The sequence below is a fragment of the Simochromis diagramma genome, unplaced genomic scaffold (genome assembly GCF_900408965.1).
Source record: "Simochromis diagramma unplaced genomic scaffold, fSimDia1.1 OVJJ01000514.1, whole genome shotgun sequence".
NCBI classification, from domain to species: Eukaryota; Metazoa; Chordata; class Actinopteri; order Cichliformes; family Cichlidae; genus Simochromis; species Simochromis diagramma.
Window position 1 is genome coordinate 2,483,594 of NW_024387346.1, and position 22,229 is coordinate 2,505,822.

At 41.8% G+C, this 22,229-nt stretch overlaps 1 protein-coding gene across 3 annotated transcripts; it reads left to right on the forward strand.

The window, feature by feature from the left end:
• Positions 1–160: 160 nt before the first annotated feature.
• armc8 (armadillo repeat containing 8) lies at positions 161–21,370 on the forward strand. 3 transcript variants are annotated; one of them, XM_040006782.1, is made up of 22 exons: positions 162–516; positions 1,978–2,054; positions 3,269–3,340; positions 4,250–4,392; positions 4,476–4,573; positions 6,854–6,946; positions 7,046–7,126; positions 7,222–7,297; positions 7,367–7,457; positions 7,540–7,600; positions 7,720–7,920; positions 9,394–9,489; positions 9,578–9,660; positions 10,462–10,543; positions 10,698–10,784; positions 11,539–11,631; positions 11,765–11,914; positions 14,524–14,619; positions 16,719–16,814; positions 16,931–17,003; positions 18,559–18,652; positions 18,740–21,370. In XM_040006782.1, the coding sequence occupies exons 1-22, from the start codon at positions 472–474 to the stop codon at positions 18,771–18,773; spliced, it is 2,022 nt and encodes a 673-aa protein (XP_039862716.1). In that variant the 5' UTR covers positions 162–471; the 3' UTR covers positions 18,774–21,370. The 3 variants fall into 3 exon arrangements, with proteins under 3 accessions (XP_039862719.1, XP_039862716.1, XP_039862718.1); XM_040006784.1 differs by lacking the exon at positions 162–516 and adding an exon at positions 538–1,309; XM_040006785.1 differs by lacking the exon at positions 1,978–2,054 and having other exon boundaries at positions 161–516.
• Positions 21,371–22,229: the final 859 nt, after the last annotated feature.

Genomic DNA, 22,229 nt, shown 5'->3' on the forward strand with positions numbered 1-22,229 from the left:
TCATCAAATTCTAGTGACTAGCAGTAGATTCCATTATAAATGTGTAGAATTATATTACTATACTTGTTGCTAAGTCTTGATTTAAAAATATATTGTATTTTAAAAATTTGCGTTTTTATATTTATTCCTTAATCTGATGCATAGTTCGCACGACTCAACCTATTGTGTCGAATCAAATTCAAGCAGACAGCAACTACGTCACGTTTATAAACAATATTTACTTTATTGACAAGTCCACGGTCTGTCAGAGAGCTTGCTAAGTTAGCGGTGTTGGTTTTTGTTGCATATCTGCTACGGGACATCACAGCTGAGCCTACGGAAGAATATAGGGGCCTGTTTTAGAAATAACGCTAGCAAAGAGTTGTCTGATTAGGCTACAGTTACTTTTTAAAGGCCCCTCAAAGCTGCTCTGGGGGGTGGAGTGTCTCCAGACTGCTGCGCCGATTGGGGCGCGCCATCGGAGGAAGAGAGATGGCGTGCTTATTGGAGGCCCCACTCCGCATCAGTGTGCTGTCTGTGAGTGCCAGTCTTTATAATTTCAACTAGCATTGTCAGGTTATAGAATGCAAACGGCAACTGCGAGTAGCTGATTTTGTTTGGTCATCTAGAAGCTCTCAAGTATAAAGGTTTTTCTGTTAGCCATAAAGCTAAGTTAAAGGCATTGCAACATGTAGCGGTCCGCCTACGTAGCTGTTGTAGAGAATGATTTGCTTCCTCGCGTTGCCCGGGCGGACGGGAACCTTCCGAACACAATAAAGGGAATACATGCGAGCTGTGCCCGCTCGCCCCGTCGTTGTAACCTAAAACAAAATTGAGCGAACAAACTAGCTGTCAGTGTTACTCGGAATGAGTTAGCAGCTAATTGCTAAGAGTACCAGTGCTGTCACCAGTTTTGCAGTAGTCAAAACATGTTTATAGAATGCATCATGCACATTGGATAAAAAGTTGTAGGAATGAGATTTTTATTCAAACCACTCAGTATTATTTGATTTTAAGTTATGCGCCGTCTTAATTGCAATAGCAAACTTAACATTGTTAACCTAGCTAACGTTAGGTGCTCCTGCAAGTAACATTAGCAACTGTAGCATACGGTTAAGCTAGCGAAGCAAACTTCGCTAACTCACTGGTTTCCTTACTCTTGAGGTTTTTTTTTATATGTAGTGTGTCGGCAGTCAGAGCTGTAGTAATTGGTAAGACTCTGGGATTTACTCTAGCAAGTGACACTCACTGCCAACTGTAACTTGGCTAATATAACGCAAAATGTTCCACGAAAAAGCGCATAAGGAGCCCCCGTGAAACGCCCCCCATGGTAGGTGTATGCAGAAAGGAGGCAGTGTGATTGAAGATATCATGGTAACTGATACTTTAGCATCTCAGCTTCACTCTTTTTTTAAAACACGAGTTGATCCGTTATTGTGTATACATGCATATTGCTGTATACTTGTGAAATGAATGTTTGCCACAGTGGCTGTCTGAATGAGAGGTACACAGGTACAGAACGTGTTGGGACACCTTGTGAGCTACGTGCTGGCATCAAAGTGTGACTCCGTTGGCAGCTGGAGGACGTTGACTTCTGCGGAAAGTTCTGGTCAAAGCTGCCAGTGATATAAACAAAGTTTTCTGGTGTCGCAGTGTCAAAAAGCTTTTAAAGGCTCCTGCCGTGGAGGCTGCTGTATTTTTCCTGTGTGTAACACAAAAGGTGTTATTTTAGTTGTAAAAAAAAAAAAACAATTTAAAACTGCCCTTTTTATGTATAATTAATTATTGTTTATTTAATGGTTAATAATTGTTCAGTTAGAAACCAAATTCCGTAGGGTTTTACTCTGCTGAAATATGTGCACTTTGTCTGTTGTCAGATGTGGAGGACAGCATTTGATAGTGTAGAGAAAAAATACTGTACAAGGTAAATCCAGGGTCAAGTCAGTGATTTCTAAAAGTCATGTTTGTGTTTTTGTTTTGTTTTTTGTTCTAATGCAGGAAGTCACCGCCACTAGTCGCCATTATGTTGACAGACTGTTTGACCCCGACCCACAGAAAGTGCTTCAGGGAGTCATGTAAGTGTGGGTCTGATCGCGTATGATATATACACATGTATATCAGGGTCTTTCCTGTGTCAGAATAGTACTTATGTGAATACACACAAAAATACTGTCGCGCATTATGTAGGTAAGGCAAGAAGTCTGTGCATCTTATAGAGTTTTTTTGTTTTTGTTTGATGCATAAAATGCATTATGCTTCAAACTTGTAAATTAAATTGAAGTCTTACATATATATTTTTTTTCACAGTTTTCATTAATTCTCTTGGTGGAAGGCCAAAACCTGTTTGGTGGGTGGAGACATTGCAGAAAAATCTCTGCGTGTGCTGTTTTGTTTGTTTTTGATTTTGTTTTAAATTTTGTTTTACAAAGTGCAGGAAAAAAAGTGTTTGAAATAATTTTTTTGCAGTAAATGACAGCTGTCAAATTCTGCTTGCCTCCAATTTGCAGACTTTATTCAGCCACTGCAATAGCACGTCTTTGGGCTTTCCTGATTTTTCTTTCTTTCTTTTTTGTTGAAAATGAATGAAATTGGTGGTTAAAAAAAACAAAAACAAACAGTCCACCCTGTTACGTTAAATTCAGCTGTTGTTGTTGCTAAGAGTTTAATTCCACAGGCTGTTTATCATTTACCAACACGTGCTTGTTTTTAATGTCCCAAATTCTAAACATTAGTGACGACAGTGTTGCAGTAGGGGTGTGTGCTTACATGCACAGGCTTAGCTGTTTGTGACTTCGTGTCTCACTCTCACTCTTGGTCTGGACTGCTGTGATTTGGACTCGGACTATTTAGTTATTTTTAACTTGCGGGGAGACTAGCTCTGGTTACGACTTGTATCGTTTCATTAGCTGAGCGCCTGACTGCCTTAACTGCCTCCTAGATCAGTGTGCTTTTCCACTCACTTTGCTGCAGTTTGATATCACATATCATCTGAAGGTACTAACAGAGCAGAAGAAGCTCATGGGGGAAAAATGCACTTGGATGAAGCCTGTTCATTTCTAATGTGTTACATGAGAATATGTAGAACATGAGCTTGATATCAATGATTTCTATTGTTGTTTTTAAAAACTGTCAGCCTGCCTGACCTGTGTCGGCCTGATGTGCTTATAACTTATCAATTAAATGATAACATGCTATAAATCAAGGTGTTCATATTCACTCTTAAGGTTATATTATGTTGTTTCAAATACATTCACATGTCTCATTTGGATGTATTTGTATGCTTTCACAGTGACATGAAGAACGCTGTCATAGGAAACAACAAGCAGAAGGCCAATCTGATTGTCCTCGGAGCCGTGCCGAGGTATGAATCCCCGCGCCTCTCACGCTCTCCTGCTCTCTACTTCCTTCTTTAGGTCTTTGAAAAAGTCATTCTAATGCACTTACATGAAGCTGTTGGAACATGGCACGCTTACCCTCTTGTGTCTGTTCCTCCAACCAAATAAGTTGGACCACATTAAAAGCACTTATGGTGCTTTTGAATCCAGTTGTTTTGCAACCCCCAACCTCTTTGATATCATAACAGAGCATGAAACTCACCACAGTACATTACCCCAGCCATCCTCTGAACCCATTTGGTCACAGATACAGAGTAGATGGATACTTAAAAAAGGTCTGTTAGGGCCAAGTTTATTTTTACCCCCAGGTTCTACATGCTGATGTCTGTTTTGTTGACAGTAGTATAAAGTTGTAGTTCATGATAATATGAAACTACAGCACAGCTGTTAAAGCTATGCAATATAACCTGGTAGTAAATTCTGCTATGTCTTACAGGTTATGACAATAAAGTTGAATTCTATTCTATTCTATTATGCAGGGTTTGTTCTCATGTTGAACCGGCTCCCAGGTTGGAGTTGGGGAAACAGACGTCCTCTCTAGGCAAAGGCTAGAAAAATAGTCTGCTGGGGCTTTATTTGTCTTTTTCCACTTCCTATGTATGGTTCTGCTGGAGGTTTCTTCCTGTTAAACGAGAGTTTTTCCTTTCCACTGTCACAAACTGCTTGCTCATGGAGGGGTCATCTTATTGTTGGGATTTTCTCTCTATTATTGTAGGTTCTTTGTCTTACAGTATAAAGTGCCTTGAGGTGACTGTTGTGTGTTTCAGTGCTCTGTATATAAATTGCATTGGATAGAAGTGATAAGACTTTATTCAACTGTCTTATTAAAAACCTAGAGAAACCCTGACTGTGCTTCCCTCCTCTGTTGGCTCCAGGTTATTATACCTGCTGCAGCAGAGCTCGTCCAGTATGGAGCTGAGGACAGAGTGCGCCGTAGTGTTGGGAAGCCTCGCCATGGGCACTGAGAACAACATCAAGTCCCTGGTGGACTGTCACATCATCCCTGCCCTTCTTCAAGGTTGGGTCAAACACACACGCACACACAGATGTATGCAAATACTGTAGGTGACGTGAGATTACACGTACTCTGTGTGCTTGCAGGTCTCTTATCTCCGGACCTGGTCTTCATTGAAGCTTGCCTTCGATGTCTCAGAACTGTCTTCATCAGTCCAGTCACCCCTGTGCAGCTGCTTTATACTGTAGGTCGCCTTAAATGCCTTCTATACCACATGTGTAGACAAGTTTGGTCATGACAAGCGCAGAGTACCAGTCTCAGGTATTTGTTGTAGCAAATAAATACAGAACAGAGGCACTAATAAAATGTATTATTGGAAGAAATGCAGTGATTAATATGATCTGATTTGATTCAGAGTCATATCAAATTCTTTGCCACACTCGTTTGCCTCTGCTGCAGCGGACATGCAGCTTAGAGATGTTAATTAAACCTCATGGTGGCACAGACAAGTGTGATTGTTCCGCTTGGTAGCAGTATGCTGTGTAAACACCTAAAGCAGTTTAAATGCAGCATATTGATTCTTCTCTGAAAGAAAATGGAATCTGTAATGTGGAGCGACTGTGTCTGTCTCGCTGTAACCAGAAATCTACCAGAGCACCCATCTGTCATTTTCCTTGTTTGAATAGCCGGCTAGCCAGCATATAAACTGTCTTTCTGTTTAAGCCTTTGCAGCCATCAAAGACTTTAACCATCAGCAGTTTGTTTACGCAAAGAGGATGGACACAGGATACTAACACTGGTGTCAGCTAGACACAGGCATGCAAACCATGTCAGATAAATGTAAATATACTCCAATTGTATTAGTAAAATGAAGCTCTGCGTGGTAACCTGGTGCACCTAATTTTGAGATTTATTCGAGTCATGCAGTTGTTGAGGAAAAAGTCATTTTTATAACCAAAAACAACAAAACCCTGTTTACCCCTTCAAAGCTTGCTGGGAGTAGTCCTTGAAGCTCTCCTGGTCTGAGTGATTTCAGCCTGCTTACAGAACAAAATGACTGGTTTGCATCAAAAGTTAGTGATGAGTTAGTTAGTGGTGGTCTCTGACTATGCGGCTACTGTTGGAAAAGCCAAGAAACACTTCTGATTGTCGTCATACCGTGACTTTAGTGAGGTGTCGAAACTCATTGTTAGGGGCAAAGGAGAGGTTCTTAAATTTCATCTTTATGAGAGAATTAAAGAAAAGTTCAAAAGTATCCATGCTGTCATGGATACTTACTTGGTCAAACTCATAATCAGCAGGTCAGTCTTTAAAAAAAAAAAAAAAAAAAAATACCATCACATTCTTTTATCTCCAACAGCAAGCATGAGGACAGTTTTAGTTAAAGATGTTACTCGCGACTACTTGACTGAAAGTAAAAAAAAAAAAGGAAAAAAAAGCGTGTGTTAAACAGTCACTCTGTGGCTATTGTTAGCATTGCTAGCAGCAGTGGCTACCCTATTTGCAAGGTGCCGTGCAGAGTATGGTGACTCATCGCTCTTGTTGAGTGGTTGCGAGTGCGTTTCCTCTGACACAGCTGACATGGAACGGTTTATCTTTTACAAAGCACCACAGAAGTACCTGGGTGTTCACCTCAACAATAAACTGGACTGGACTACAAATACAGACATCCTGTATAAGAAGGGCCAGAGTCGACTCCACCCGCTGAGGAGACTGAGGTCCTTCGGAGTCTGCAGGACTCTGTTAAGGACATTCTATGACACTGTGGTAGCATCTGCCCTTTTCTATGCAGTGGCCTGCTGGGGGAGTGGATGGAGAGGAGGATGTTAGTAAAGCTGACATCCATCATGAACAACCCACATCACCCACTGCATGAGTATGTGAGTGGGCTGAGCAGCTCCTTTAGTCAGAGACTGAAACACCCTCGCTGCAGGAAGGAGCGCTTTCGCAGATCATTCATCCCAACAGCAGTTAGACTCTATAACTCCTCAATCACAAAGTCATAAGTCACTGGACACTGTGAACATCCACGGTCACCACTTCATGCATAATGGACCTTCCATGTGTATGGACATGTGCCGTGTGTGTGTGTGTGTGTGTGTGTGTGTGTGTACATGTCTATAAATAGGAATAGTAGTGGTACAATAGTTATGTCAAGCTATATAGTTTGTCTTCCATATTTCCAACCATATCCATAATCACGTACTGTGTATGCTACCATTGTATATAGTGCATTCTCTTACTTTTTTTTTCACTGATTGTACTTATTTGTATTTTTGTATTTCCTTCTGATATCTGTACTTGAGCTGAGGTGACGCAAAAATGTCCCCGTTGTGGGATCAATAAAGTTTTATCTTATCTTATCTCTTAGAACTGAGATTGTCAGGAGTTTATTTTCACCCACCTTGTTTACATTTTCACATCAGAGATGGTTTAAAAGTTGACTATTCTTGAACATGATCACCCATTCTCTCATTGAAATGATTCTGTGTGTATGTTCTCTTTCGTTTGTTTTCTTTTTGAGGACCCCACTGTGATTCCTCATTTAATGTCTCTTCTGAGCAACTCTCTGAGAACCCAGGAGTACATCACCCAGATCTTCTCCCACTGTTGTAAGGTATTTGTTGGTATTTGATTGCCCATAAACACACTGGAGTCCATCACAGTGTCTCTGTTCAGACTGATCGATTGCTGATTTGAGATTTGTTGTGTTCAGACTCCAGAGCACCAGACGATCCTTTTCAACCACGGCGCCATCCAAAATATTGCCCCTTTGCTCATTTCACCCTCTTATAAGGTATAATGGGAGTGTGCATGTTTACCCAGTGTGACGATATGACCTTTGACACACAATACTCTGTAACACTCCATACATCGTCCTCTGTTCTCCAGGTCCGGATGCAGGCGTTAAAGTGTTTCTCAGTCCTGGCGTATGAGAACACTCAGGTCTCCATGACACTGGTGAATGGTGAGGAGCTTTTCTTCTTCTACTTTCTCTCGTCTTTTTCTCCTCTCATGTGCTTTTTTTCCTCATCAGTGCTGGTGGATGGTGAGCTACTCACTCAGGTATTTGTCAAAATGATGCAAAGGGATCAACCCATTGAAATGCAGCTAACAGCAGCCAAATGGTGAGTGGCATAACATTTATTTATTACTGAGTTATATCCTCTGTACCTTTTTGTTTATTTGTGACCTCTTCTCCTGTTCCAGTCTAACCTATATGTGTCGAGCGAGTGCCATCAGGACAGACGATAGCTGCATAGTACTAAAGGTCAGATTTTTCCCGCATGTTCTTGTGCCTCGCTTCATCATTTCTCTTGTGATACTCTACCAGTGGCACTTCTTTTTTGTTTTTTCCCCCTTAAATGTGACTTTTTGCTGCTTGTGCAGACCCTGCCATGTCTCGTGCGAATGTGCAGTAAAGAGCATTTGCTCGAGGAAAGGGTGGAGGGTGCAGAGACACTGGCCTATCTCATGGAGCCCGACGTGGAGCTGCAGAGGATCGCAAGCACCACTGATCACCTCGTGGCCATGCTAGCCGACTACTTCAAGTACCCCAGCTCGGTGTCTGCCATCACTGACATCAAGAGGGTGAGTCGTGTCTGTTCAGTTAAGCAGTTTTAATATTTATCTTTTAAAATGAGGAATCTCAGAGAACTTGATTGCATTGTTCATCACACATCAGTTCAAGACGTTGCCACTGTGGTAACTTTTCATCCATCACAGGCTTTGTGACTTTTAGATTTCCCCTTCTCTAAGCTGCTCTCGATGAAACCAGCTGCTGGTCTAAGGTCTCCCACTGCCCCCATGAAATAGTGTTGTCACAAAACACACACGTATCTGTTTAAATATCCCATTATGCCCACAAGAGGGCAAACCAGTGCTGTGAAGAACACAGAACACTGTTCTTCAAACATGACCAACATGGCCCATTCAGTGTCTGCTGAGAGTGCAGTCCAGATTTCACAGTTAACGGCCTTCTAATACAATTAATACAATTTTCATATTGATTTTTTTTTTTATTAAAAAATGTGCTTACCTATTGCACCACCTATTAAAAGGTTTGTGTATATATTTGACTTTGTGTGTAAATTCAAAGTTGTGCACTCAGTAGTTGTTGTTTTTTTTTTTTTAATGATGTAAGCTGCAGTCATTTCTTCCCTGGAACATAAAATAGTTCAAAGAAATCACTGAAAGCATTACCGTGGCATTCATGCCTACGATGAGTGCCAACTTTTGATCACAACTTTAAATAATTGAGTGTTAATTATATTTGCTGCAGGCACACCTGTGTATGTCTGCTCTGTTCAGTGAGCAGCTGATTTGCTGCCCGTGTGCTGAGTGAGAGGAAAACTAGTTGTGTAGCTATGAGTGATCACGTTTACATGTAAATTTAGTGTAAATCATAGCACAGCTGTGGTCTGTAAATTGTGTGTTTGGAGATTTTTGTCAGAAGATGCAGTTACGAAATGATTTGATTGCTGATGTTTTATAAACGACAATGAAGCGTAGCTAATGCTTCGACCATAGTCACAGTAAAGATGTGGACTCACTAAAAATTGGACCTGTGAATTGAAAGTCGGAGCATTAGAAAGTGCTGACAGTTTCCTTTTGGGATTATCAAAACTTCTTTTCTTCTGTGCGTAACAAATTTGATTGCATCCATTTGGCTCAATAGCGGGATTCTGATGAAAAGTTCAGGGGCTTGTAACATTTGTCTGTGAACCAACAAACTGAACTTGTGCTAATCAGTCTTATAGTTGTAGATGTTTTTCAGGGCATTTAAATATCTGCTGTCTGTGTCCCTAAAACATTTCCTTTCTTGTTTACTAAGACAAATTGAAGGCTGTTGAAATGTATTCCTTTTGCCCAGAAAGACTGTTTAGCTGTCCGATCACTCAGCTTTGACCCGGTAACCCTCAGATTGAGGTCATTTACGGCCTTCAGTTCCCAGGAACATAATGCTGATAAACATATTTATTAATCACAAAATGGATCCTTCACCTTGAATAAAAAACCTTTGTCACTTAATGTTCAGCAACAGTTCACTTTGCTGTCTTGCAGCTGGACCACGACCTGAAACACGCACACGAGCTGAGACAAGCAGCTTTCAAACTGTACGCCTCGCTGGGCTCCAACGATGAGGAGATCCGCAAAAAGGTGCCCTCTGGTTTACGTCTCTGTTTGCTTATGTAAACGTGTCATTATATGTTTCTGTGCTAACCCGGCCCCTCATGTTGGCTTTCAGATAACAGAGACGGAGAACATGATGGACAGGATAGTCAGCGGCCTATCAGAATCCAGCATTAAAGTCCGTTTGGCGGCTGTCAGGTATGGTGCAAAGTGAGACAGCTGCAAAGACTTGAGGACGTTAGCACTAAATTTGAGCTTGGTAAAGTTAAAGTGGACCTGTTTTGGCATAGAAAGTTTTCCACTTTAGCCATTTTATTGCTTTTATGTAGATCTTTTAACAGGAAGTCATGTAGATTTGATTTAAATATTATATCCACCCTAATAATCCAATAAACAGTAATGAGCAAAATATTTACTGAACAGAGACGTCCTGCTTTAATGTTTGCTGCTTTCCTCGTGCTGTGCGCACTCATGCTCTGGATCAGATTCATGTCCAAACTGGTACGGATGTATTAGAGAAATCTGCCGTTTCTAATTAAGATCGATATTCTTAAAAGGTTTACAGCAGAGCCACAGCCTTTCGCTGCTTCTGTTTGGGGAAAACTAAGATGTAGGGCAACCTATCAGAATAAAGCTAGCTTAAGGGGGGCGGGATCTTAATGTAAAGGGAGCTGAAGAATTTAGTGTAATAGGTCCACTTGCGGTAATGTTTCCAATGTAACTACATTAGATCTCATACAGTTGTGTTAGACAAAACGTTACATTACTTTTTAAATCATATAATTAGTATTAATTCTCTGTACACATTTAACCCTTTATGTCAGCTTGCTGTTGCACTCTGGAGGCCTGGCTTGGACCACAGTGGGATTTGCCTGTTGATGAGTAAAACCACAGGCAGTTTAATTCAGGCTCTGGTGCTGTTCTGGTACATTAAACCAAAGCTTTGACACACTGAATATCTCCATTAAACCACCTGTTTATATTTTTGTTTTGTCCTAGGTGTCTTCACAGTCTTTCTCGGTCGGTGCAGCAGCTGAGAACCAGCTTCCACGATCATGCAGTATGGAAACCCCTGATGAAGGTCACTGGATTTTGACGTTAAAGTTTTGTTTACAGCATATTTTCACAGCTGTTTAGTGGAGCTCTGAGTTTCTCTACCTGACACATTAACGTCGAGCCTGTCTGCGATTGTGAGAGGAAATATTAACTAAGGTTGTGTGTTCTGTTGTACGCAGCTCTTGCAGAACGCCCCGGATGAAGTCCTGGTTATGGCTTCCTCTACACTATGCAATCTACTGCTGGAATTCTCACCCAGCAAAGAGGTACACTCATGGAGACACTCCGGGTTCTGAAATGAATCGAGTTTGCTGACACGTTCATCTCGTTGTTCGGCTGTTTGATTCACAGCTGTCCTAGTTTGGCACAATCTCACCGCTCACACAGCCTCGTTTTCAGCCACAGCAGAAAGCTTTAAAATCTGAGCAGGTGGAACATGTGCTGGTAAACACAGCAGGCCAGGTAGAAGCTCAGAAGCCACATTTCCCTACAGCAAAAGAGATTAAGTGCAGGTCTTACACCTACTCTGAGAAGGAACCCAGACTGAAGTGCAGAGAGAAGCGGAGAGAGTGGGCGGCTGTGGTTGAGGGAGCGACACCGTGACTGACTAGAGGGAGTTGTAAAGCAGAGAAATTAAATGTTTTCTGATCGTCTGCATTCTGAAGCTGTAAACTCACTAACCCCTCCTCACAGCCCTGCAGGAAGAAGCTGCTTTTAACCAAAAAGCAGGCACACACGTCACACCTGCATTTCTGACACAGGCAAAGCACCAAAAAGAGACAAACCCGGCTCCCACATTTGTATAAGGTGTTTCTACAAGAGCTGATTATGAATGTAGGTAGGCAACAGCCCCATGCAGACAGTATTTGAGAGGAAATGTTCTGCAGACTGCACGACTGATGATGATGATGCTGTTCCTGATGGAGATGTTAAAAAATAGCTGTTTAGTAAAGTAACGTTTTCTTTTTTTGTTTTTTAATTACTTTAATGTTGAGTCCAGTTGTCTTTGTGTGTCTGCAGCCCATCCTGGAGTCAGGGGTAATTGAATTACTATGCAGTCTAACCCAGAGCGACAGTCCTGCACTGAGAGTCAATGGGATCTGGGCCCTGATGGTGAGCTTTTATTTAATTTTTGTACTTTAAAATATTCCCCTCCACCCTTCGTCTGCACTGTAAAAGTGAGCTGCTGTGTTTGGCTTGATGTTAAAATATCCCGACTGACTACTTTGTGTGTTTGTGTGTTAAGAATATGGCGTTCCAAGCTGATCAGAAGGTGAAGGTGGAGATTGTTCGGTGTTTGGGCACAGAACAGCTGTTCCGCCTGCTATCAGACCCCGACACCAACGTGCTGATGAAGACCCTCGGTCTGCTGCGCAATCTACTGTCACAACGCGCTGTGAGACACGCAAACACACACATGAACAGACATGAATAAGGCTGCAATTAAAGCTTTTTCTCTTTTGTTTGTTTTGGGGTTTTTTTCATTGTTGGATAAGCTGTCGATTATTGTGTCGATTAACTGCTGAACACTCACCGGCTCAAATTAAATCTCAGATGGAAATCACCTCGTTCTGAGTCAAATTTCAAAGGCTTTGAATTTTTTAAAGCACAAAACTTCACACTGAATCACATTGTAACTTAAATCAGTTTTATTGATATTACAACAACAGTCACAACAAAGTCAATGCTCTACAATAAGCAGATTAGTTTCTAATAGGAGTGGACAGATAAACGGTAGCGTGTTTCCTGTAGGACGTTGAACTCTTGTGATTTGGTGTAATGCACACTGTTTCTACTGTAAGTGAGTCGCTACAAACTACTAAGTGCTTTGAAGCTTTTGAGCTTTCTTAAGTATGAAAGAATCCATGAATGTTTGGTGAGATTTGTAGTCTTCTGGGGGAATAAGCCCTCATAGGTTCTTTCAGGGCAAATTGGTCCTGGTTAGAAGGTCAGATTGATGAGTTTATTATAAAAACAGTGATTAAAGTCACATTCAAAGGATTAACTCATGCAGCACAGGGATACAGAGGCCCTCGATTTCGAGTCAGGCCTTGTAGTGGGGCTTTTTGGCAAGCGCGTGGCTGAGGGTCTGGCGCTTTGTAGGTCAGTTGGCGGTCCAATCTCCAGTTGCTAAAATGAGTGGATACAGTGTGGTAGACTAGTGCAGTGTCTGCATCGATACACTGTTGTAGTGAAAACAGAGTTGAGTGTGAAGCCAGACTTGTTGATCTGTGTTTCTACCCTTGCCTGTAGCCACAAGCTAAGGAAAAAGATCAGATTTAAGTGGTGGAAATGGGTTCTTCCTCAGAGAGAGCATGGAAAACCCGGTCATTTAGGAGGAACTCTAAGTCAAGCTGGGCTCGATGGTCAGATCCTTATATTGGCCCTGTCTGCAGTCACAGATCTGATGGCAGAGGTAGTGTTCTCTGAATCACACAAACACACCAGGAGTTTTTTTTCTCACTTTCAACACAAAGACATGTTTACATACAACGAAAAACAAGTCTGTTTCTGATGTAGGTATCCATCAGTACAATCTTAGCTCAGATTAGGGGCTCAAAAGGAGTCTGCTGTTTTGGCATATGACTCTGTGAGGGAGGAATGTGAGGCTCCAACGCCAGAGAGACTGTCTCCAGTTCTGGTTCCCATTCATATCCTCACACAGGGAGCCAGTAGCTGGGTAAGCTTGGATAAGCACAAGAAAATTGATGTCTGGATACTAATGAATGAGTGTTAAGCAGCTACAACAGTTTGGTGTGTAGAGCAGCTTCCCAAATTCCACGGTGATGTTTTGTCCCCTTACCGATCAAAACCTCTGTTCAGTTTACAGTAGAGCAGAGAGAGCTAATATTAATATTTCCCAGATAATATTTAAGATATTTTTAAAATGTGTACTGTTTGCTGTGGATACTTTGCAGTAATTATGAAATGATGTTGTTAAATGAATAAATAAATTTTAGCTTTCCACTGGTTACATGCAAATATTATCGTGACTATCGTGCTGCGTCAGATTCGATATCGACAAAATCCACTTTCACAAAAGAGTCTAGTGTGTGCAACAAATGTACTGCTGCTGTTTGTGAACTGCTCTTAGGTGGCCCATATGTCATAGGCTACGTTCACACTGCAGGTCTTGATGCTCAATTCCGATTTTTTTTGATCAATCCGATTTTTTTTGTCTGCTTGTCCACACTACAAATAAAATGTGACAGCAGACACGCTCTAGTGTGAACCCTCAAAGCGGCCCGCATGCACAAAAGAAGACGACACACACAACGCGCTCTGTTTAGACCCAGACCAAACAGGATTGTTTGACTGATGGACCTTAATATAAAGACTTGTTTCAGACTTTACGTTTCCCAATTTTGCTTTATGTTATTTTGTCATTTACAAATGGCCTAATAATGATCCTTATTGCTGTTTTAGAGAGGAGCGGTGCTTCAAAGGATAGTTGCAGATTTCTGTCAGAATCTGCAGATTATACAGTATAAATAAAATGTTCACGTTTCTCCAACGTTGTCTTCCAAACAGTTTCACTGGATGGCCAGGAAGCGTTCGCGATGTCTTCTCGGGCGCTGATAATTGGCGTCTGTCTTGTGTCAGTGACATAAAAGACGGATTTAATGCAACATGACCGTTCAAACAGCAGTCGCTTTCTAAAACATCAGATATGTATCGGATTCAGTACCACATGTGAAAGTGACCCAGGTCGGATTTGAAAATATCGGATTTGTGCTGTTCACACTGTCAAACCATGATCGGATATGGGTCGCACAGGGTCAGAAAAGTCGGATTTGATGCGCTTTCGCCTGCAGTGTGAACGTAGCCATAGGTGGTACTTGACCTCTGGGTAAGCGTTGAATGCTCCCCACTTTCTTGTGTTATCACTACATATGAACGATCCAGTATGGGCTGAATTTGAATGAATTGTCGAGAGGTCTTAAGTGCAACATGCAGACTGATTCTCCTTTGCTTCCCCTTTACTCCCAACTCTCATTTTGTCAGCACATTGACCAGGTCATGAGCTCCCACGGGAAGCAGATCATGCAGGCAGTTACCCTCATCCTCGAAGCGGAGCACAGTATAGAGGTCAAAGAGCAGGTGAGCACCCGTCTGCTTCACACGTACAGATGATTTCTTTTTTCTAAGTTCAGCGTGCTGCTGTGTGGCAGAGCAGTTTAACATTCTGCTTATGTGATCACAGGCTGTCTGCCTGAGGTCAGTCTTATCCTATTAAATTCAGTGGTGTTTGTATCGGGACATAAACAATAATCTGGTCCAAAACAGGTCATAAAATTAAGTACAATCCTGGATGAACAGCACAACAGGACACATTGCACCATTCCCATCATACAGGGAAAAGCAGCAACCAGGTGCTGCTAAACAAATGTACTTAATTGACCATCTCTATAAAGGCAGACGTTTTGACAGTTTGCTGGTCTGGAGTGTTCAGGTGTGTTAACACAGTGCCCAGTAGAAAAGATAACGGTGATCTTGGAGAAGCATTTGCTGCTGCCTGTCAATCTAGTAAGGGTTCCAAGGCCACTCACTCACTTAAACTTCAGCGATATCAATCTGTCCAGTTAGGGAGCACAAACCACTGTGAATCTATTACAGTTGCTTTGATGCAGATGAAAGTAACAACAGATGGACTGGACAGGCAACAAGAGAGCCTTCAGAAAGGGCATGTTGGAGGAGGTTGAAATATGTGGTTACAGTTGCTCCAAGAAAATAACAGTAACAGACTGAACTAAATTAAATAATACAATATATTACAAAGTTTACAAAATATAAGAAATGGCTCTAATATATACAAATAGCTCAATTATAAGAAGTGAAATAGATATGATTGACATTAATTTGTAAAACTTTGCTGTAGAGCAAGTGCAAAAGGGTGTAACTACTGCACTGTGCATTCGATGGAGGAGTTATACAAGGAGATGATTTCCGGTGTTGTTCACTGGTGCACGTCATGGAGTGGGTGGGAGTTTTTGTCCAGCTGCATTTGGTAAGTGGATAAAATAAACCTTTTACTGGTGCAGTGGGCCCTGGGTTCCGTGTGTGTGTGTGATGAAGGTGTGTGTGTGCGTGTGTGTGTGTGTGTGTGTGTGTGTACGTGTGTACGTGTGTACAGTTAGGGCTGTGCGATATGACGAAATGTATCGGATGACGAAATTAAAACTTCTCTGGTTTCATATTATAAGCTATCTTTTATTTCAAAATCCACTGTTTACAGCAATATATTTTTTTGGGATGGCCACCACGTGGATGCAGACACACAGAATACCAGCATGGCCAGTGAAGACGAACCAGGCAGCTCCAAACAGAAGGACCAGTCAACAAAAATCGAGGACCTTATTCCTAAATGAGAGGCTCCCTCTGTAGCATGGACATGGTTTGGTTATGAAAAGTCTGACACGGACCAGAACACTGTACTATGCAAGTTATGCTGCAAACCGGTCCCCACCACAGACTCAAACACGACAAACCTCTCAACCACCTACGAACGAATCACGTGAAAGAGTAAGGAGAGAGTTTAAGGATGAGAAGCAAAAAAAGAGCCGTCAGGTGCTCAAAACGTTAGAACAGGCTTTTCCCCGCAGCGTGCCGTGTAATAAATACTCAGAAAGAAAATGGCAGCTGTTGCAACTTTTATCTACAAATATAAAGTTTCATGCATCGATCAAAACACTCGACTCCAGGTACATGACGCCCAGGTCGAGCTGCCTGAGATTCACAGCATTTACAGAAAAAGCACTATTTTGTGATTTCTATCATCATCGGGATGAGAAATGTCATATCGAATATGAGATTTTGGTCATATTGATTCCTCGTGGTATTTCTTCCACATCGTTGACACTGTGCTGTGCAGTAAACCTTCATGTGACAGTACGTATGGATGTGCAATACTGAGGGAACTACAAGCTGAGTGTACTGCAGGCATCAAGGCAGAGCTATAGAGGGGTCCATGGTTTGGGGGTTGTCTTGTTGTTGCCTGGCCAGTGCTCTTGTTATCAGTTTGACTCGGTTTGTGCCTTCTAAGTGGACAGATTGACGTCCCCGTCCACAAACACAAAGTGTGATAATCAAATGTTGCCAGTTTTGTGAATGTGTTGCCTGTTGCTTTCTTTTATTTATTTTTTTTAACCTCAGAACAAACTGTTCAGATAAAAGCACTGATGTAACACTTTGTCTGTCAGACGCTGTGCATCCTAGTCAACATTGCCGATGGCAACACAGCCAAGGACCTCATCATGACCAATGACGACATGCTCCAGAAAATCAAATACTACATGGTACTGTGCACACTGTTAGTGTTTAAGCACATACTAGAGGTCGGGGCCTGATTGATCTGTGTCATTGTCCCGTCTTTCTTGACTTGTAACCTCTCTGATGTCTGCTGTTCCCACAGGGGCATTCGAATGTGAAACTGCAGCTTGCTGCAACCTTTTGCGTCTCAAACCTTATCTGGAATGAGGAGGACGGTAAGAAATGCAGCGCACAGGTACATGGACTAATAAAGAAAGGGCATGGGCCGAGGAAGATGAAGAAAGCTGAGCTCACGTTAAAGTAGTAAGAACTGAGGTCTTAAGTGTTCAGCTTTAGTTTATAGAACATTTACCAGAATGAAGGCACGTCACAGGCGAGTACAACGCTGAAAGATGTCTGATGGAGAAATGCTGTGTAGGATGGAAGGAGCATGGTAATAAAGTCGACCTCTCAAATGGTTGTTTACATTTTAGTCTTTTAAATGCTCATTCAGGGAGAGTGTAACTCAGACTTTTGAAGCTACAGTTTACTGTTTTCTGTGTTTGTTTTTTGTTTGTTTGTTTGTTTGTTTTAAAGAGAGGTCAGCCATAGGAATATACAGGGGATTTAATACTAATTATAGTACATGGCCTTCTGAAAGTGCTGTAACAGAGTTTTAAGATGTCCTTCCTTCACTTTTATTGTCTTCAGTGCCAACTCTCTGCTCCCACAGAGGTCGATTGTCTTGATAATAGTGAAAAAAAGCAACAATCGTTGAGCCTTAAAGGAGATAACTTGTAAGCTGGAGAGAAAATGTGTTCGGCCTGGATGATTTTCATCCCTTTATGTCTCTGATTTCTAATTTCCTGCTTCTAAATTCAGCTAAAACTGAAGTTATTGTTCTCTTCATTAAATCTTAACATGCTGTGTGACCAGATGGGATGAATCTGGGAATCATTTTTGCACTGAGTGTTTCTTCTTTACTCATTCATCATTATTAATTAAACTCTGATTTCTCTTCTATAGTTTGCCTTTTGTCCTGAAGGCTTGTGACATTTCACCTACTATTTGAAAATGCCCAAAGGTGGGCAGATCTCAGAAGGGAGCATATTTCAAAGAATCAGGGTACCAGCACTGAAGGCTGTGTTGTTAAGGAAGGAGAGCAGGCTGTTATCTGGGAAACGCAGAGTCCAGGACAGAGTGTAGGAGGTGAAATGTCTGATCAGCACTGGGAAGCAGGATTTTATAGGAGATACCGAACTTTATCAAAGCCAAGAGGTGAATAAAGGCGGGGTGTTGTCACGACTTGGTGTCGGTAGAAACTTTGTCAATTTTGTTTTATGAGCATACTGCAGCTTGTCCAAGGCACCATTGCAGCACTCCAAGCAGGAGGTGATGAAGGTGATGAATGGGGGGTCTCCGCTGGGGAATTTGAGATTAATGGCCAGAGTCTGGTGATGTTCTCTAGTTTCACCCAGGATGGAGACTCCTGGAGATGGTGAATAGGAGCAGCCATCCACATCATGGCATAGATCAGTCCCTTTCTGGAGCTGGGGCTTGGGGAACTACACCCCAGAGTTCAGTTTGAGAAAATTATTTGACATCCAGATCTTGACGTCTTCAAGGCAGTTGACCAGGGACAGAGGAGGGAGCTGATTGGAGGGTTTGGTGCTAAGATACAGCTGTGGAACATGTGACTGTGTTCATATTAATGAACACACAGCTGCAGTGGGATTTTACATGTCAGCAGACATTGTTATTTGTCCTCTCTGCTTCACTGTGTGTCATCAGGTTCTCAGGAGCGTCAGGACAAGCTGAGGGAGATGGGCTTTGTGGACATCCTGCACAAACTGACACAATCCTCTGAGCCCAACCTCAGTGACAGGTGGGCCAGAACAGTGCGTCACAAAAAAGAAAATATCCTGTCAGACACTCCTTTAGCCTGCTGGACTCATTCTGTGTCTCTTTTCAGAGCGAAGACAGCATTGCAGCAGTACCTAGCATGACTACAGTGGGCAGCCATCGCCTTCTGCCAGCCTGACTAACAAATGTGTGGAGGACACCTGGCTCCTTCATTATTTGTTTCAGTTAAAGTGCCCCTATTATGCTGTTTTTAACTAATAGGATTACTTTAAAAAAGAAAAATTCATATTGTGCACTCCTGCAGCGCCTCTTCTCGTCGTCTGAGCCCAGTCTGCTCCACTCGGTCCACTGCTATAACAGAAGCAAGGCAGCGTTTTTGTGCCCAGCCAGCATAGCCCTTTAACAGCTGCCAACTTAGAACGCGTTAGCAGTGGCCACTTCAGAAAGACACGCCAACAGCATCAAACATAATACAGCTGTTCTCTTGAAATTGTATAAATGTTAATTACAACAGTAGACAGAACAATAGAATATGTCCATTAGAACAGTGTTGCTGGGAATTTTCCTCTATTTAATGTAATTATGTCAAACTCATTTTACAAATAAAACCCCACTTTCTGCCACACAGTTCATTTCCTGAGATATGTTAGGATAAGATAAAGAGCACATCTGAGTTTTTCTACATGATAAATATGTAAAAATACAGAAAAGTCCTGGTAGCTCACCGCACAGACTGTCCTGTATTTATAAAACAAAGTTTTTGTTAATTGATGAATTTAAAAAGTTTAATTGAAATTTCTACAGTAGACAGTGAAAAACAGGAACTTTTCTGTCATGTAATTGTTTATTTATTACTTAACTACTCTGGTCCAGTATAAATGGCTGTGGGGGAGGTCTTTATCAGCAGGAGAATCTGTAAAACTTAAAAAAAAAATACAGTTAAAAGTCCAAAGATGCATGCCTTCCTCCATATTTTCCAAAGCCATCCAGCGGGACGGGTTGGCATCTTTGCCAGGCCGATTCAAGTCCCCATAGTTTGACACCACTGCCTTAGAGGGTAGGATAGAAGCTGACGGGTATCGTGAGCATATTAATGCTCTTGTTTTAGCCAGAAACAGACGATGCCGTGTGCTTTGCTAGTATTGGAGATATTTTAGAGTTATCACAGCAACCCTAGCAACAAAATAATGTCCCACGGCGAAGGAGCATGTGGAGGGCGGGTGTTTCTTTGTTAGAGTGCCCCACACTAGCAGCTAGGCAGGATTTATTTAAACATGTTACACAGTGACATAGATCAGAAGCGTAAGGAAAAGCTTGGACTACAAACAAGGTGTTTTAGCAAATCCCAGAAAGGCTAATAGGGGCACTTTAATGGTGAGGCCTGTTTTGTTGCACAAAGACACCTTTTTTTGGACCTGTGGCTGACCTCTCTTCACTTCTCCAGTACAAACACCTCAACCCAGCCTCAACAGTTCGGCGCCAGCTCCACGGCGGAGACTCTGAGACTGCAGTTGTTGTGAAATCAACGGTTAGGGGAGTTTCACCTGATAGGTTTTATTTTATTCTTCTCTTGAAGTGAATCCTTGGATTTGGATTTTGTGATTTGAGATTTGCAGACTTTGTTTTCTTTCTGTTTTTGGAGTGCAGCTGCCTGACGTCACCGCTAATTTGGAGCCTTCAGACTCCCAACAGTGGAGATTATGGTTTCAGAGCACGGCTGACGGACAGCAAAGTTTCCCAGTTGTATTTTTTTTAATTTTTGACTAAAATTACTATTAATATTAATGTTTCCTTGAGGCATCGCAAGTAAGGACTCACTTGGAAAAACACAGACTGCCTATTTTGGAATTTCTTTTCTTCTTTGTGGATACATACCTCGTAAATATATAAATATATATAAATATAAACAAATATATATTTTTGGATTTTTATTTTCCCCTGCCCCTCATGTTTTTCAGTCGATCCCTCTGAACCATGATTTTTGGCACAGTCGGGGGAATCTACTGCACTCTAAATATCTGTCGAACGCTGAACGTGGTCTCTGGAGGATAATCAGGAATGAGCATTTCTCCTTTCAGGTGTCGTCACTGTGATGGTGCTGCTCGCGCAGAAGCCTGTCACTTCTGTCCAGTAACCTTATTTCCAGTAACCATTTCTCATGATCCCACTGAGAAATGTAGTGCTTACACAGACCTGCGGTTATTAATTACACCCAACACCTGGGAAAAGAGGATTAATGTATCAATCCCTCACACCTCCTGTCGAGAAAGACCCGATGTCTGCTGCTCTCTGCAGTCCCCTGCATGTGTTTGTCAGGAGGGATAAATGAAATTCCCAAACCTCCAGCTTTCTCTCCCTTGATGTGTTTTTGAGAGGCGAGTGAGGACAGAGTAGATGTAAGAATCATTTGACACTAAGGCATGAGTACATGCACTACAGCAGAATCAAGTGCTACATTGTTTCTCCACCCCTTTGTTATATAATTTCTTCTCCGATCAGGATATTTCTAGAACGTTTGTCCTGACATTTCAAACCTTACTGAAGCTCTGATAGAATGAATGTTACCCTTGAGAATATATGCAGATCTGAAGGAGTTCCTGTGTTGTCTTATTTCTTCTTGGAGAGTCTGCTGTATTAAAAATCCCACCGGTTTTGTTGTTCTTCTTATTTTTTTTTTTTTTATTTATTCATTGTTAGTTAGGGGTTGCTTCATGGATTTGAAATAAACCATTAGAATGTGTTACAGACTTGTTGCTGCTGCACACAGTAATGTCAGAGTGTGGATGTGATGCTGACCTGACAGCAGACTTGCAGTCACATGTGAAAAAGAATGATGCAGGTCTTCCCAGGAGTGGATGTCCCAGCAACTTCAAGCCAAGGTCTCAGACTCCACATCCATATTAAATACAACCCCCCCCCCCACACACACACACACACCCACACCCACACCCAAATGAACAGCTACGGCTGGTTTGGAAAGGAGAAAGCCTCTTCGCTCCATGAAGAACATGGCAGCACAGCTTAGGTTTGCAAACTCCAAACTTTAAGAACAGTATCCTTTGAAATTGCCGTATTTGCTGCTTCCAAAACTCGTCAACTCACAGATGAGGTGTCTGTAGAGCCGGGCGTCTGCTGATCATAGGTGGTTCAATCACTGGCCGCTCCACTCTGCATGCCAAATATCACTGGGCAAGATGCTAAACCACAGTTGCTCTCCAATGAATCCAAATGAATGTTTGATAGAAAGCACTTTGGTAGCAAAAGCATAGAAAAGTGCACATATACATGGGTTAATGAGGCATGTTCTATGAGCTTTATTTAATGTGTAAAACACTAATCCATCAGTTTTCTGTTCTTCTCGGTTCAGGTAATGAGTCATTTAATTTGATTCCTACAATTATATGTTACACCTATTAACGCAAGTCAGTGGTACAGACAGCTGTCAAGTACACAAAAATGCAATCTGTTAGTAAAGTTTCCTCTGTAGTTTTATATTTGCACTTGTATGTGTATAAAAATTACCATTAGTTGCCATGTAATTTGTATAAAACACATCCTGTAAGGTTGTCAGTTTTACCTTTTAAACCTTCCAGTAACAC